Source organism: Alnus glutinosa, chromosome 1 (assembly GCF_958979055.1).
Source record: "Alnus glutinosa chromosome 1, dhAlnGlut1.1, whole genome shotgun sequence".
Taxonomy (NCBI): domain Eukaryota; kingdom Viridiplantae; phylum Streptophyta; class Magnoliopsida; order Fagales; family Betulaceae; genus Alnus; species Alnus glutinosa.
This window is the reverse complement of record NC_084886.1, coordinates 52692835-52709896: the sequence shown is the minus strand read 5'-3', so window position 1 is coordinate 52709896 and position 17062 is coordinate 52692835. Positions and strand designations below refer to the sequence as shown.

The 17062-nt window shown below is 34.5% G+C and overlaps 2 protein-coding genes across 2 annotated transcripts; both read left to right on the top strand.

The window, feature by feature from the left end:
• The first annotated feature begins 404 nt into the window (after positions 1–404).
• LOC133858281 (heavy metal-associated isoprenylated plant protein 39-like) lies at positions 405–1655 on the top strand. Its single transcript, XM_062293716.1, has 3 exons — positions 405–563; positions 843–918; positions 1146–1655. The coding sequence occupies exons 1-3, from the start codon at positions 558–560 to the stop codon at positions 1442–1444; spliced, it is 381 nt and encodes a 126-aa protein (XP_062149700.1). The 5' UTR covers positions 405–557; the 3' UTR covers positions 1445–1655.
• An 8155-nt stretch (positions 1656–9810) lies between these two features.
• Positions 9811–11138, top strand: LOC133858280 (heavy metal-associated isoprenylated plant protein 39-like). Its single transcript, XM_062293715.1, has 3 exons — positions 9811–9970; positions 10253–10328; positions 10542–11138. The coding sequence occupies exons 1-3, from the start codon at positions 9965–9967 to the stop codon at positions 10850–10852; spliced, it is 393 nt and encodes a 130-aa protein (XP_062149699.1). The 5' UTR covers positions 9811–9964; the 3' UTR covers positions 10853–11138.
• The last annotated feature ends 5924 nt before the right edge of the window (positions 11139–17062 follow it).

Below are 17062 nucleotides of genomic sequence, written 5' to 3'. Positions count from 1 at the left end.
CAACGATAATTTTATATCGGTTGATTTTGAGTGTTTTAAATGCTTAACACTAAAATCACTTAATGATTGCAAGTGTGAAATAGGTATGCAACTGGGAAATTTCTTACGTTTCTTCAGTTGACTTGACTTCAAGTCTTGCAACGAGGTAGATAGAAAAGCGTACCCAACTTTTTACCCGCGCACTCTAATAGTACTCTGCCGCGACGCGGTTTGGCATGTAAAATCGTTAGATTTGGTAAATGGTAATTTCCGGGAAAGTGCTTAACGAACTTTTACAGTTGGTAAAGAAGAAGCGAGTCTAGAAAGTCCGATCGATATCATGTTGGCCGCTGGACTCCCCCACGTTGATTTATTGACCATGGATTTGACTTGGTCGAGTCAGCAATCTCGCTTTCAGATCCATTTGAGCATTTCCCTCCTATAAATACGATATGCGTTCAAGGTCTCTTCAGTTATCCAAAGGCCATCAGTCTTCTCTCTGATATTCTGTAATATTCTCCATTTCCCCGTTTCCTGCCTCTGATCGATCTGCAACTTCAACCAAACACTTTGCAGCCATGAAGGTAAAAGAATCTCAACTTTGCCTCGAGTTTTCTTTCTCTCCAGCCAAACACAAACATATAGCAGAGTACAAAAGCCGCTTTTTTTAGAACCTTTTTTCGTTTCCTTTTTGTGAAATAGTATATGCTTGCATGATTGATGACTATTTCATCTCTCTGATTACAAAACTTGATTGGGTTCCCAAATCATGTGATGGGTCTGGTGGCCTTTTTTTTTTTCCCCCCTTTAATTATCCCTCTGATATATAAATCTTAATGGATTTCTATTTTCTTTTATGACAGAAAGTGATCGTGAAGGTGCAGTTGCTTGATGAAAGAGCGAGGCGAAAGGGCATGAAGGCAGTCTCTGGTCTTCCAGGTATAACAATTTTATCTGATTGTAGTTCTACTATAGCCCCTTTGCCCTTTGGTAGTCTATGGTGTTATGCTTCTTGTAATCATGTTAACTGGGTTCAAAAGTTGAAGGAAAATCTTTCTCACTAACCACCCATTTCTTGAATTTTCCTTGATTTATATGAAGAAACGCCAGATCTTAAATTATAAAAAGCTGACAAATTTGGCTGGTTCTGTAATGTAATTTTTTAGGTGTGGAATCACTTTCCATGGACATGAAGGACCAGAAATTGACCGTGATCGGGGACGTCGATCCGGTTGTTGTAGTCAACAAGATAAGGAAGCTCTGCCCCGCAGACATAGTATCTGTTGGACCAGCAAAAGAGGAGAAGAAGAAGGAAGAGCCTAAGAAAGAAGAGCCAAAGAAGGATGATCAGAAAAAGAAGGAAGAAGAGCTTCTGAAGGCCTACCTAGCCCACAATCCTTACGTGACCCAACATTACTTTGTCAGAAGCGCAGAAGAGGATCCGAATGCTTGTGTTATTTGCTGATCATTCCCAGATCTTAGAATAATTAGATTGAAACATAAATAAAAGAAACAAAAAAAGATAATTGTGGGTGATAATGAGTTTAAATCTTTTTTTTGTTACATAAAAGGTTCATGTTCAAGAAGACATGGCTGAGAGAGGCCTTATGTACAGGTGATTGTATTAATGTTTTATTTTTGTTTGGAATGTTACATCAGTGGTGAGATTTCAGTAATTTTGAGCTGTTTTGTTTTATTTTTTTTAAACCCCTTCCATCTGGATGTCACTATTATATAAAGATATATTAAAGCCACAATTTCTGTTAGGGTCTGGAAAAATAGTTTTTCTTTTGAGTGATGGTGGCTTTGACTGGTTTTGAATCTTTAATTTTGATGAGAGAATGTGCTGTGAATTGAAAATAGTAATCTAATAATTTTAATCCAATCGACTCAAACCCCAATTGACCAGGATCTCCGATCTTCTTCATTTCAAGTCATTTCATCATCATATTAAATTTCATAAATCTAATTAAAATGTTTGTTGTAATTTCATTCTTGGTTTATAACAAAAACATGGAAGAACTTGGATACTCATGTTTTTGTGTTCAATATGGCTCAGTCCGGCTGGCTAAACACATGGCCAGGATCACCTTAGTCGGACCCATCTACACTCATAGTGAGGTAGCTAGTGGGATCGATCAGGATCCTTTTCTTGGATGAGAGAGGGGACTCCACGTGCCGAAGTGTCAGGAATCTGGATAGGCCACCGGCGGCTCAGGTGCGAACTCACCTTCTCAGGCACCTTACAACCCGTGGTCCCTCTCTATTTTTTTTTTTTTGAATTCTCTAAAATTCGGATACAAAATTGCAAAGGTGGTGAGAACCATTTGTATCCGTAGGATCGCATTAGCTCTTTTGCTGGGTTTCTACGTCTTGGGTTGGGAGATCGATCGTGTCAACTTTGGCCGGCGTCGTATTTAAGTTGATGGCAGTGCATAAAGGGCCCGGCACAAATAAACACCTCTACCTTCAGAAAATTCAAAAGGATGAAATATGAAAATTAATGATGATGGGAGACACTACAAAGGTGTCTCTTTCAACCAATTTAAAAATCTGTGCTTTAAGAGAGTGACTTCAGCCTTGCCATGCAAGTATGCAATTATATTAAAGTGACATACGTGGCCTGCACTGCCAACTTTGATGGAATTAATTAAGGAGAGGAGAACGACATGAATTTCCTATTTTCAGCATACAGAATCGCAAATGACGCTTTGTGTTCCAGCACAAAACATTAATTATTTTTAATTTTAATTAAATATTTTACGTAATGAGTCTTAATTATTAAAAAAAAAAGTTAAAATTATAAAATTATAAAATATTAATTAAATCGATAATTTCTTATAGCTTTTGACTTTTGAGAACGGCCTTTTCTTGGTTACCACGTGGGCTACATATATATTTTAGTAATATTTGATTATTAATTTGTTGGTCCCGGTCCCTCCCCACTAACAGAATACGTCTACGTCGGTGGCGGGGGAAGAAAATTAGAAATTGATTTCTCTCGATTTAATGCCCACTTGATGGGTCATTTGCAAAGCATTACGCTTGATATATATAATACGACAACAGTTTTGTCTCTTTATCGATCTTTTCGGTATCTTTCACTACTGAACGACCATATATATCTTTGAGATCGATTGATGAAACATATTTTCAAATAAGAGACAATATGTCTATAATATGATTCCATCTTATAACGTTAATTAGATTCGCTAATGTTGCAAATGGATGCTAAACATACATGCCTGTGAAGGTAAGCCAGCCACAATCCATCTTGATTGTCTTTATTGATTATCAAAGTAGAAAGGATCTTGTATAATTTTTTGTGTATTTAAATTGTCCTTTTCTATTAAGATATTGTTTTACTTATAAAAGAAAAATCCAAATCGGATCGGGATAAGCTCAAAGAGAAGATAGGGATCAGCATCAGCCCACATAATAACAAGTACTCCATCCCAATTTATTTTGATTGTATTTGTTAAAAGAATATAATATTGTATTATAACTAGAAACAGTTACACTTAATTTAACGTTTTTAAAACGTAATTTATTCGGGAGCCCATTGGTTATTTATATGAAATGCTATTGCCTAGGAGGGTAATTAAGTAACTTTGATGGGCTATGGTCTAGTTGTGGCTTTTCTTAAGCCAAAAGATGATAAAATGTCTCCATCACTGGGAAAAAAAGTGTCGGCTATTTTTTATATTTTATTTAACACATTAGTCCATTGCAAAATCCTAACCATTAATCTAAGATAACTACGATTTTTCTCTCTCTTTGAGGTCATCAGATGCTGTCAGTGAAGTTGATTATGCATATATTTGTGACCAATTAAACATGCCCATACCATGTAGTAGTTGAGATTTTAAAATTTTTTATATGCTAGTCGTGCAAAGTGTTTCAAATTTTTTTTTTTTATGCTCTCTTTGATGTGACCAAACACTTGGATAACATCGATCATCAGAATTAAAGAAAGAGAATTTAGATTCTAATATTTCAATTTTTAGTTAAATAAATCTAAGAAGGTGATGAGATTGAGTGCAATATTGTTAATATCTTGTACAATTTTCAATTACTATTGTCTTTTTCTTAGCCAGATGGCAGAATTTGAAAGGATTTTGTTACAATTTTTATTATAATATATAAAAGTATAGTAATTACAATTCAAAATATAAATTATAATATAATATATGTATCATAATATACCTTAAAAATTGTAAGCAATTTTGATCCGAAGGCTTTTCATACAAATATCTCTTGCTGGACCATTTAGTTCACTAACTTTTTTAGTGCTTTGTACACCTCATGATCTTTACATATATATATATATATATATATATAAAGGAAACAAAGCATTTTTTTTTAACAATATTAGAAATGTTTGTTTTCATTCTTAACCGGGTCTCGAGCTTTGGGCTTATTTCCCGTATCCATCACAAATTTGCTTCAATAATTAGAACTTAGAAGTCAGTCAACTACGGAGTTTGCTTTCCTTTCGAATTTTGATGCGTTTCACCACGAGCGAAAAGTGCAAACTTCCAATACACGATTATGACAATGAAGGGAGACGACGGAGACCGACTTTGGACACATTTACACGATTCTCATTCTCGGCCGTAAAATATTGCAATATTTATTTATTAATACAGTTGGTCTTTTTCTCTTCAAAATATTTAACCATTATTATTTAGGTTGCACCTGCACAGCAAAACTTAGGGCAGCAGTAGTCGATCTTTTCCTTCAATTATAATTATATACGCAACATTCCACCCTCTGCTTACGATTGGGCGCTTACATAACTACCATGATGTCAGATTAATCATTTTGGTAGCTCATCGATCTTACAAAATACACGAAGATAAGATAGTATATATAAATCTAGATTCAGTGAACTAAATACTTTATCTAAAAAAATATATATTAAAATGATGTGAAACTTATTTATTAGTACTTGTAATATTTTTTTTTATTAATTATTTTGATCATTTTTAATAAATAAGCTATACATCGTATCTATACCTATTTTTTGATTAAAAAAAAATTAGGGGTATTTTTATGTTACATAATATAATGGATAACGTGACATTTGAGTTCTATTTGTTTAAATAGGTGTTCGAACAATTAGATAAAGAGGCTTGAGCTGCTCAAATACTTATCTAAACATGACAAAGTTCGGTTACTCTCTAACAAATATAATGGACAGATTCATTGTATTCAGTTCCAATCAGAATACTGCAGTTCATGTCAATTGTCAATTATCAAAAAAAAATTAGCCGTTCTTAAAAAAGAGGCTCGTGATTTTTAACTGTTTGTTGTTGTAGCTATGGATCGAATCTGGTTCTCTAGAAATCAAATGGTGCATAATTCAACTCTGGTGGATATTCATTCTCTCCCAAAGCAGATAAGACTTGTAGTGAATAACCACAAACAAGCTTGGGAGAACTCAGGTTCTGGAATCACCATTTGGAAAGCTCTACCTTATAGTTTTCTAAAAGCAAATGGGTCCACCTTTTTTGTTGGGATGAACTCTCCAACAATACATCAAAATCAAAAGAAAACAGCGCATAAATACAAGCAAAGATTAAAAAATAGGTTAAACAAGTAATTTGGTCATCTCAAGAGACTGCATGAAGTGGTTATAGAAACAAAATAGACAAAAATTAAGGCGAACATATCTGCACCCCATCCTATTTTCCTTATTCAATTTTTTTTTTTTTAAGAAAAAACCGAATAATAAGGGGTTTTAACACATTCACTTCACCTCTCTTCATGTAACTTTATACCCAATACAGAAAGCTATGCCCGACGAAGATCAACAACGAGCAACAAGTTCGATCATTAGCTACGTCCATAGCAAACTTTCCTACCATCTTCAACCGATTCACAGAGAGTGAGGTAATATGTAGGAACAGAAACCCATCCCCAAGGATTTCTTTTCTGGCCTTGTTGATAGATTTTTAGGCCTATGACGGCAAATTTAAGTAGGTCGATCGGAACATTTTTTTTATAATTAAATCACATATAATTTGATTTTTAGATTATATTTTTTAATTTAAAAATTATTCTTTAATTCTTACTTTTTGGGATGCAAAAAATTAATAATTAAGTTTTTATATTCAAGTGTTTTTAACATTCTTTTTTCGGTCGATAGAATTTAATCTTTTTTGTGACATTATTGATCTTAGGTAAGATTTTATCAACGTTAATTTTGAAAAACTTTTTTCTCTAGAAGCAGTTGTAATAGGTATATATAAATGGTTAATTAAATTCTATGAGCAATAAATGCATTTAGAAAAGAATCAAGTATTTTTATATAATTTAGTATATCAATTGGAATACTTTCTTCTATATTGGCAAACTATCAACTTAATTAGTCATTAAGACTCATTTAAGGAGAAATTTAGATATATATTTATCTTCTTCCAAGAGGGTGTACATTATGACAATACTTTTTTTTTTTTTTTTTTTATTCAAATATGGGAAAAGGGTTGGGATCAAACTACGAATAAATAGAACCACAAAGAAAAAGGCAGTAAAACACAAACAGTAAACAATAAACAATACATTATGACAATACTTAATACAATACACTGTGACAATATGTTTTCTCTATTAAAAATTAAACAATGGCTAACTTGTCAAGCACGACATGTTGCATTGAATTTCCATGTGTGTGGCTATTAATCTTTATAATTTTTTTATTTCCTCTGTAGTCTTAATAATAGAGAAATGATCCCTACACTCATTTCTCAGAACAACCCCACAATAAGCTGACGTGGCTGGTAATATTTTATTATTTTTTTGTTTTATTTTGTTTTCTTTTTGTAAAAAAATAATAAAATATTACCAGCCACGTCAGCTTGTTGTGGGGCTGTTGTGAGAAATGAGTGTAGGGATAATTTCTCTTAATAATATCTTGCGAATTGAAATTTTTCTATGTAATCATTTTTTACCATAGTTAGGTCTTTTTTTAATTAGAGAATATTGATTAAATTGTTTTAACATAATTGGGCCTTAAACATTGATTTTAATATATAAAAGAGATCTTAATTATACTATTACTATTTAGGGGCATACTTTTATTGAGAACCTTAAACAACTTTTTAATTGATCTAATGGAAAAGTTGCCTCTAATTTCTTGAGAACAAGAGAAGGGGTGTGGAATCAACCTGCTCGAGCACATAGCTCTATATTCCTACCATATTTTCTATTCAAATTTTTTTATACTTTGTTTGTTTTGGCATAAAATATTTTTTATATGTTTTGGTGTTTGGTGTAATTGAAAATGATGAACAACAAAAATTATTTTTAATTTAACCGTAAAAGCTTCTTTGATTTTTGAAAAACAATTTACGGTTTTAAAAACCGTAAATCATTTTTCAGATTTAAACTCTTCATTATTGCAAGTAAGTTTGTAGGAATCCATTATTGTCGGGCATTGAAATTTATTAGTAGCCCAAATCTACTGCTGAAGGTCTTTGAATTTTGGTACCTGATCGCCGAATTTCGGAGTTGGCGATCACCACCGGATTCCAGCAAAATAGGCTGGAATCTGGTTGGTGCTTGAATTCGGCAACCATGTTTCTGCCAAACTGGTCGGAATCCGGCACAAACGGTTGGATTCCGACGAAGGTTGTCGGATTCCATTTCCATTGAAATTGGCAAAATTTGGCCAATACGGCCAAAATTCGATGAAAGTGGCCAGAATATTGCCTGCTAGTGACAGAGTGCTTGTTTGATAAATACATGTACAGAACATAACATTACATAATAGTGGGTTGTTAGTTTTGAAATTAGTAAAAAGTGATGATATGATATAAAATAAAAAGAATTTATATAAAAAGGTGAAAAAATTTTGTATTGTAGTGAATTTTTTTATTTGAATAATAATAAAAAATTATTGATGTGATATAAAAAGTGAAAAAAGTGGGAATGTTTTGATGTTGATTGGTGGTGAAAAATATAAAAAAGAAAAAAGAAAAAAAGAATGCATGAACAGTGTTGTATTGTTTTGTATTCTAACAAACAAGGGCAGAATCTCGTCACCGATGATTTTTTGCCGTTTGCATTTTTTTTATACGAGTCAAACGTTCAAAAATATTTTTTAAAAAATTATTTCTGTTTTAATATTCTACATCAATATTTTTTTTTTTAATTAAAAATATTTTACAAACAGATGCAGAAAATTTAAAGAAAAAGCGATTCAACTAAACACACTCCAAATGGTGCGAATTGGAGAGCCAGCCGAAAAGACAAGTCCGAACTTGAGAAAGGAGAGGAGTTTTAACCACAGCCTCTTCGTATTTCCGACATTTTATATTTTTATGGTATATGGACTGCAATTTTGTCGATTTGTAGGCTACAAAGGTCAAATCCTGAAATAAGTTAAGAGAGTAGGGAATAGGGATCATTCTTCGCTGGACCTGAAATTAGCGCAAGGAGTTGTAGAGGATCCCGTCCCGGTACACAGAAACACATCCCAATGGGGAGCCAAAAAGACAAGCCTAACAAGCCTATTCCTATTGATTCCTCTAATAAAGTTCCAGACTAAGGGATCATGTTTAGCTGGATTCCAAGGATTCCCTTCGAAATCCGACAAAATTAACATCATATTAAACTGTTCCATTTTCTTGTTCAATAGTTGAATATTTTTCTCCTCAATAATTATAATATTTTTTTTTCGTTATTTTGGTAGTAAACAATAAACATGCATGTAATTTGAAAACAATAATTAAAAAGATTTGAAAAAGAAGTCTAAATTTTAAGCAATTTTGATCCCAACGCTTTTCATCCAAATATCTCTTGCTGGACCATTTAGTTCACTAACTTTTTTAGATGCTTTCAGTACACTCTTAAGACCTGAGTAAAGACGCTGAGTAAAGACATTTCTTCAGGAAATTCCATATCTCGATCTATGACTGATTTATCCCACATACCAAAAACAATTAATGACTACGCATCACTCATTTTGGTGTCTATCCATATCGATCTGTTGACGTTTAGTGTTCATGTTGTAACGTAGTGAACACGTATCAGTCCTTGGCCATTTTGAGCGAGAGCAACAAAAAGCTTGACAATTGAAACTCTGACTCGTTAAAATTGAAACATGTGTTTAATAGCAAGACATAAGGAATACATGTTCTAATTTAACGGTCCAATTTCAACTCAGCGCAATTTTATTTATTACACTGATAATTTTATATCAGTTTAAATTACGTATTTTAAGGGTGCGTTTGAAATTGTAATTTCGTAAACAATAAGTGCGATTTTAAATTAAATTGCAGAACATAAATCGTTTGGGAACTGCGTTTTTAAAAATTTCGATTTGAAAACGCAGAAAATCTGCTTTTTCAAATCCTAGTTAAGATGATGCTTTTTTGAAAATGCAAAATTTTGAAGACTAAACTGCGATTTTGTTAAACACTTAACTGTATTTTTAAAATTCATTTTTTTTTAAATATCACATTTTAAAATTTTGAACGTGTAAAATAGGTATGCAACCGGGAAAGTTCTTACGTTTCTTCAGTTGACTTGACTTGAATTCAAGCCTTGCAACGTGGTAGATAGAAAGCAAGGCCAAGAAGCATACCCAACTTTTTGCCCGCGCACTCTAATAGTACTGCCGCGACGCGGTTTGGCATGTAAAATTGTTAGATTTGGTAATTTCCGGGAAAGTGCTAACGAACTTTTGCAGTTGAAAAAAGAAGAAGAGAGCCTAGAAAGTCAGAAACGATGTCGTTTGCATGATGGCCGCTAGACTTCCCCGCATTGATTTATTGACCATAAACTTGACTTGGTCGAGTCAGCAATCTCGCCTTCAGATCCATTTGGGCATTTCCCTCCTATAAATACGTACGTTATGCGTTCAAGGTCTCTTCAGTTCTCCAAAGACCATCAGTCTTCTCTCTGATATTCTGTAATATTCTCCATTTCCCCGTTTCCTGCCTCTGATCGATCTGCAACTTCAACCAAATACTTTGCAGCCATGAAGGTAAAAGAATCTCAACTTTGCCTCGAGTTTTCTTTCTCTCCAGCCAAACACAAACATATAGTAGAGTACAAATTAAAAGCCACTTTTTTTAGAACCTTTTTTCGTTTCCTTTTAGTGAAATAGTATATGCTTGCATGATTGATGACTGTTTCATCTCTCTGATGACAAAACTTGATTGGGTTCCCATATCTTGTGATGGGTCTGGTGGCCTTTCTTTCCCCCCCCTTTAATTATCCCTCTGATATATAAATCTTAATGGATTTCTATTTTCTTTTATGACAGAAAGTGATCGTGAAGGTGCACTTGCATGATGAAAAAATGAGGCAAAAGGGCATGAAGGCAGTCTCTGGTCTTCCAGGTATAACAATTTTCTCTGATTGTAGTTCTACTGTAGCCCTTTTGCCCTTTGGTAGCTTCCTGTAATCATGTTAATTGGGTTCAAAAGTTGAAGGAAAATCTGTCTCAATAACCACCCATTTCTTGAATTTTCCTTGATTTATAGGAAGAAACGCCAGATCTCAAAGCATGAAAAGCTGACAAATTTGGCTGGTTCTGTAATGTAATTTTTTAGGTGTGGAATCAATCTCCATGGACTCGAAGGACCAGAAATTGACCGTGATCGGGGACGTCGATCCGGTTGATGTAGTCAACAAGATGAGGAAGCTCTGCTCCACGGAAATAGTATCTGTTGGACCAGCAAAAGAGGAGAAGAAGAAGGAAGAGCCTAAGAAAGAAGAGCCAAAGAAGGATGATCAGAAAAAGAAGGAAGATGAACTTCTGAAGGCCATCCAAGCCTACCAAGCCTACAATTATCCTCACATGACCCAACCTTACTTTGTCAGAAGCGCAGAAGAGGATCCGAATGCTTGTGTTATTTGCTGATCATTCCTAGATCTTGGAAAAATTAGATTGAAACATAAATAAAAGAAACAAAAAAAGATAATTGTTTGATAATGAATTTAAATCTTTTTTTGTTACATGTTGAGCAAGACGGCATCACCGGGAGAGGCCTTATGTACAGGTGATTGTATTAATGGTTTATTTTTGTTTGGAATGTTACGGCAGTGGTGAGCTTTCAGTAATTTTGAGCTGTTTTTTTTTTTTTTAACCCCCTTCCATCTGGATGTCACTATTATATAAAGATATATTAAAGCCACAATTTCTGTTAGGGTCTGGAAAAATAGTTTTCTTTTGAGTGATGGTGCATGGCTTGACTGGTTTTGATGACAGAATGTGCTGTGAATTGAAAATAGTAATCTAATACTTTTAATCCAATCGACTCAAAACCCAATTGACCACGATCTTCTCCATTTCAAGTCATTTCATCCTCATATTAAATTTCATAAATCTAATTAAAATGTTAGTTGTAATTTCATATCCTCTCTATTTTTTTTTTTCTCGAATTCTCTAAAATTCGAATCAAAATTGCAAAGGTGCCGAGAGCCATTTGTATCCGTAGGATCGCATTAGCTCTTTTGCTGGATTTCTACATCTTGGCTTGGGAGATCGATCATGTCAACTTTGGCCGGCGTCGTATTTAAGTTGATGGCAGTGCATAAAGGCACAAATTAAAGAAAATTCAAAAAGATGAAATATGAAAATGATGATGGCAGAAACTACAAAGGTGTCTCTTTCTACCAATTTAAAAATCTGTGCTTTAAGAAAGTGACTTCAGCCTTGCCACGCAATTATGCAATTATGCAATTATTATATTAAAGTGACATACTTGGCCTGCACTACCAACTTTGATGGAATTAATTAAGGAGAGGAGAACGACATGAATTTTCTGTTTTCGGCATACAGAATCGCAAATGAAGCTGGTGCTCCAGCACAATGCCCAAATTATTTTTATTTTTAATTGAATATTTAACGTGATGAGTCTTAATTATTAAAAAAAAAAATTAAGAGGTTAAAATTACAAAATATTAAAATATTAATTAAGTCGATAATATTTCCTATAGCTTTTGACTTTTGAGAACGGCCTTTTCTTGGTTACCACATGCGTTTAACATATATATATTTTAGTATTAATTTGTTGGTCCCCTCCCCACTAACAGAAGACGTCTACGTCGGCGGCAAGGGAAGAAAATTAGAAATTGATTTCTCTCAGATTTAATAACGTACACTTGATGGGTCATTTGCAAAGCATTACGACGCTTGATCGATATAATACGACAACAGTTTTTTCTCTTTATCTTTTCTGCAGCTTTCACTGCTGAACGACCATATCTTTGAGATCGATTGATGAAACATATTTTCAAATAAGAGACAATATATGTCTCGCGGATGTCTATAATATGATTCCATCTTATATATAACGTTAATTAGATTCGCTAATGTTGCAAATGGATGCTAAACATGCATGCCTGTGAAGGTAAGCCAGCCACAATCCATCTTGATTGTGTTTATTGATTATCAAAGTAGAAAGGATCTTGTATAATTTTTTGTGTATTTAAATTGTCCTTTTCTATTAAGATATTGTTTTACTTATAAAAGAAAAATCCCAAATCGGATTGGGATAAGCTCAAAGAGAAGATAGGGATCAGCATCAGCCCACATAATAACAAGTACTCCATCCCAATTTATTTTGATTGTATTTGTTAAAAGAATATAATATTGTATTATAACTAGAAACAGTTCCACTTAATTTAACGTTTTTAAAACGTAATTATATATATATATATATATATATATAAAATCAAGTATTCTGTGGGAATCTAGGAGGGTAATTAAGTAACTTTGATGGGCTATGGTCTAGTTGTGGCTTTTCTTCAGCCAAAAGATGATAAAATGTAGGGAGATGATTGGGGTACAATCCCTTCACAACTCCATCACAACTCTACTCACAATGGTGTAGGGTCCATGTGTGTGGGCCCCACACCATTATGAGTGGAGTTGTGATAAAGTTGTGGGAAAGAGTTGTGAGTTTAGCATTTCCCTAAAATGTCTCCATCACTGGAAAAAAAAAAGTCTGGCTATTTTTTATATTTTATTTAACACATTGGTCATTGCAAAATCCTACCCATTAATCTAATTAAGATAACTACGATTTTTCTCTCTCTTTGAGGTCATCAGATGCTGTCAGTGAAGTTGATTTTGCATATATTTGTGACCAATTAAACATGTCCATACCATGTAGTAATGTAGTAGTTGAGATTTTAAAATTTTTTATATGCTGGTCGTGTAAGGTGTTTCACAAATAATTTTTTTATGTCTCTTTGATGTAACCAAACACTTAGATGACATCGATCATTAGAATTAAAGAAAGAGGATTTAGAATCTAATATTTCAATTTTTAGTTAAATAAATCTAAGAAGGTGATGAGATTGAGTACAATATTGTTAGTGAAAATTGTCTTTTTCTTAGCCAGATGGCAGAATTTGAAAGGAATATTGTATTACCTTCAATTCATAATGATAACAACTTATTACTAACTACAAGACACTTGTGGTTCAAATTGTTCAATTGCCAACCCCATTTTATTTTAGTTTTTCAGTCGCAAAAATTCCTATGCTCTTATTTCTTTTGATTTAGTCTATTAATTAACAATTGTCTTACAACATGTGATTCTTACATATAATTTTAAAGATACATGTCAGCTTAATAAATTCGGTTGAAAAAAAAAAAAAAAAAATCCAAGATAAAAGTTTAGGTTAAATGTTTGTAATCTGGTTTATGATATATGTTGATGAAATTTTTGTCCGGTGACGTGGAATCATCAGAGACGCCCCTCTCGTCCGTGTCCTGGCTTGCAAAACAAGAAAGACCCGCCGGGGGTTGGCCGGCGGAGCCTCCTCCGACGATCAAGTCAGTCAAGTGTTTTTAAAGAGAGAAGAGAAAGAGAGGGAGAGAGAGCTCGAGAAAATAATAAATTCTGCCCAAATAATGTTTGTACTCCCTTTTATATCCCTGCATGCTATATGTCCATTTTGCCCCTGTCAAGCACAAGGCCCAATGGAGACGTCTGATATCTTCTCTGACTTGATTTGACTGATCTCATAAATATTGAAGGCTTCCTGCGACCAAGGTTCATGTCCGGGGACTAATCTTTTTCGAGGTCCGAAATTTCACTTGTGGGGCAAACCTGGCCCCACTCCAAAGTGGGGACAAATATTTCCCTAACAATATAAGATGGTATGTATGATCTTTCCACCTTTTCTTTCCACTCAAAATTTTCTCTCTTAAATATGTTTACTTTATCTTTTAAGTTTTAGGCGCGTGCATGTCAAGTTGTTAATATGCTGTAAAGTTCTATCTGTTAGTCTGTGGACAAAAACCTTGAAGTATTATAAATTTGTATATCTTGGCCTGTCAACTCTGATCCAACCTTGAATAGTTGGTGAAGAATATTATGAAATTGAGCATAGAGTTAAACAAACTTTATAGTGATATAAAGATGTTCAGGACATTATAGCTCTTCTTGGATTGGAAAAGTTATATGAAATATCAATCAATTCTGATTCTTTCCCTTTCTAAATCTTATTTTTACCTTGAGCTTCTTTAATAATTTACAGAGTTTAAATTGTTAATAATTCAAACAGTGAATATAAAAAAGTACATATACCACCTACTTGTTAAGAGTTCAAAGCAATCTAAACGGCAAAATTATTACCGAGAGTCTTTACCGGGCTTGACATGGTTTATTCTAAAATCATAATCATCATAAAATAGAAAGTAATGTCTCTGTTGCGTATGCAAAACAGGCTCTGTTTTTTACATTTAATTAAAGAAAGTAATGTCTCTGTTGCCAAACAAAAACAGTCTCTCTTTTCCTCCATTTTAATAGGCCATAAAAAAGCATGCCTTTTTCAGTTTGATTTTGACCCGCTTTTTTAGGTCCTCGAATACAGCCAATTGATCGATTATTCCCATGAGACCAATCAAAATCCAAAGGTCTCCGTGATCAATTTGATTACCAAAATTTTCAATAATGGTTGGACTCACTGACGTCGTGGTTTATTAAGGTCGGTTTGAAATCCCCTTTCTCCTTCCCTTTCCTTTGAAATTTTTTTTCATAATTGAGAAATAGGATTGATGTGATATAAAGTTGAAATAATTTATATGAAAAAGTGAAAAAAATTTGTATTGTAGTGAGTTTTTTATTTAAAAAGTAATAAAAAAAAGTGTTGATGTGATATAAAAAGTAAAAAAAGTAAGAATGTTTTGAATTGATATTTTTTGGGAAAAGTGAAGGGAAGGGGGATTTCAAACGGGGCCTAAACTTTCAAATTGTTTCCAGGCAGATGGAGAAAAAAATTCAGTATGCCGTCATTGGTGTCACTGTCATGTTTCTGTCAATCATCCATCTACTTTTTGGTTGATATTTCTTTTTTTTTTTTTTTTTTTTTTTTTTTTTTTTTTTAACAGTACCATCTTCTTCTTCCATTCAAACCAAAGGAAACAACTCTCCAAAAGGGGTACAAACCAGGGAAGAAAACATTACAATGAGGGCACCAATAACAAATCAAACGCCCAAAGGCAAGAAACAGGCTGGAAGGCCGTCGGAGTGAGCAGAGATGAAGAATCTCTGCCCACAAAACCAGGAAAACCTGGTTTGAAGCAGCTACCCACCGGTAGACTGTGAATACAAGCTGGAATATACAAACAAACACCAACACATACAGAAAAAACACAAACAAAAACCCAGACAGCAGACTCCGGCAAGAAACGACTGCCGGAGACGGCGCGTGTAAAACACGCCCCCTCGCCGGGAACCTTCCAAGCAACAGACGACTTCCACAAGCTGAGATCGGCATCTTCCGAAACCGGAGGAAACAGTTGTAGCCCACACACGCAAAAGCATAAAAACTGGAACGTCGGCGCGTGCGGGTCACGACCGACCATGGACGAACAGCACAGCCTCGAAAAATGACCATCCTAACCAGAAGAGGTCTGCCATCGCATTTGGAAAGTTCTTGCTGAAGAAAACCAGTTGAGGCTAATAAATCTGGCGTTGAACAAAAACTCCACCGGAAATCCTCCAACACCCACCGTTCTTCACGGGCCAGCACCTGGAATCACTGTTTGCCACAAGAAAACAACAGAAACAGAAAAAAGGAAAGAAAAAAAAAACCACAACCTCCACCGGTACAAACACCGAGAGGAACAAAAACTCCTACAGCCAAAAGGCTAGGAGACAAAACCCCATGCCCTAACGGCCAGGGGAACACTAACACCAGGAGGGCAAGACGTGGAGCCTCCCCCCCCGGCGAAACGGATCTCAACTGAGTTTGCTCTCTCTCTCTAGAAAATACAGACCTTCTCTCTCTAGAAAGAAGGAGAATGTTGTATTTTGGTTGATATTTCTAAATAGAGCAAGATTTTATCAATTAAAAACCTTTGTTAAATTGACAAGTATTTTTAATTCGGCTTATTAAATTGATATATATTCTTAAAGTATGGGATTTAACCCGCATTTAATGCATGCGGAAATTACATACCCAATTAATCTTATTAAAATTATATGTGACATGCTATAAAAACATGTCATATAAAAATAGCTTTTGTGGAACGGTGATTAACCAAGCTTGGAACAGTACTGTGGCTGGCTGTAATTCTATGGAGGAGGCTAAGTTGAAGCTGGCTCACGGACAAAAACAACTCTTGGCATGGAGCAAGTAAAAGTATGGAGCGGGTGGCCGCCGTCTACGGTTTTTGGAACCGAAGCTAGAGAGACTGCAAAGAGGGGAGAATCTCAGTGTTCTTCCACGGATCAAACAAATACAAGGGGAGATCAATCAAGCCCCTGAGATGGAAGATATCAAGTGGAAACAATGAGCTAAAAGGAATTGGTATCGACAGGGTGATCGGAATACGCATTACTTTCATGCTTGGGCGAATCAAAGAAGTCGATCCAATTTTCTTCGCTCAATTAAAGATCTCTCAGGTGCTCTCTGGATAAAACTAGATGACATTGGAATGGCTTTTTTTAATTACTTTCTGTGACGTCCTACATCGCTTGGGAATGGGAATGTGCATATATGTATAAATGCACCCTTCTTGACACAACACGTTTTAAAGCCGTGATAGCCATGAACCTATCAGAACTCCGCAGTTAAGCGTGCTTCTGCGAGAGTAGTATCAGGATGGGTG

Bases quoted from the DNA above. Each gene is read 5' to 3' on its own strand.
- LOC133858281 (XM_062293716.1), top strand. The intron at 919-1,145 runs GTATAACAATTT...GTAATTTTTTAG, and splicing joins GGCAGTCTCTGGTCTTCCAG to GTGTGGAATCACTTTCCATG.
- LOC133858280 (XM_062293715.1), top strand. The intron at 10,329-10,541 runs GTATAACAATTT...GTAATTTTTTAG, and splicing joins GGCAGTCTCTGGTCTTCCAG to GTGTGGAATCAATCTCCATG.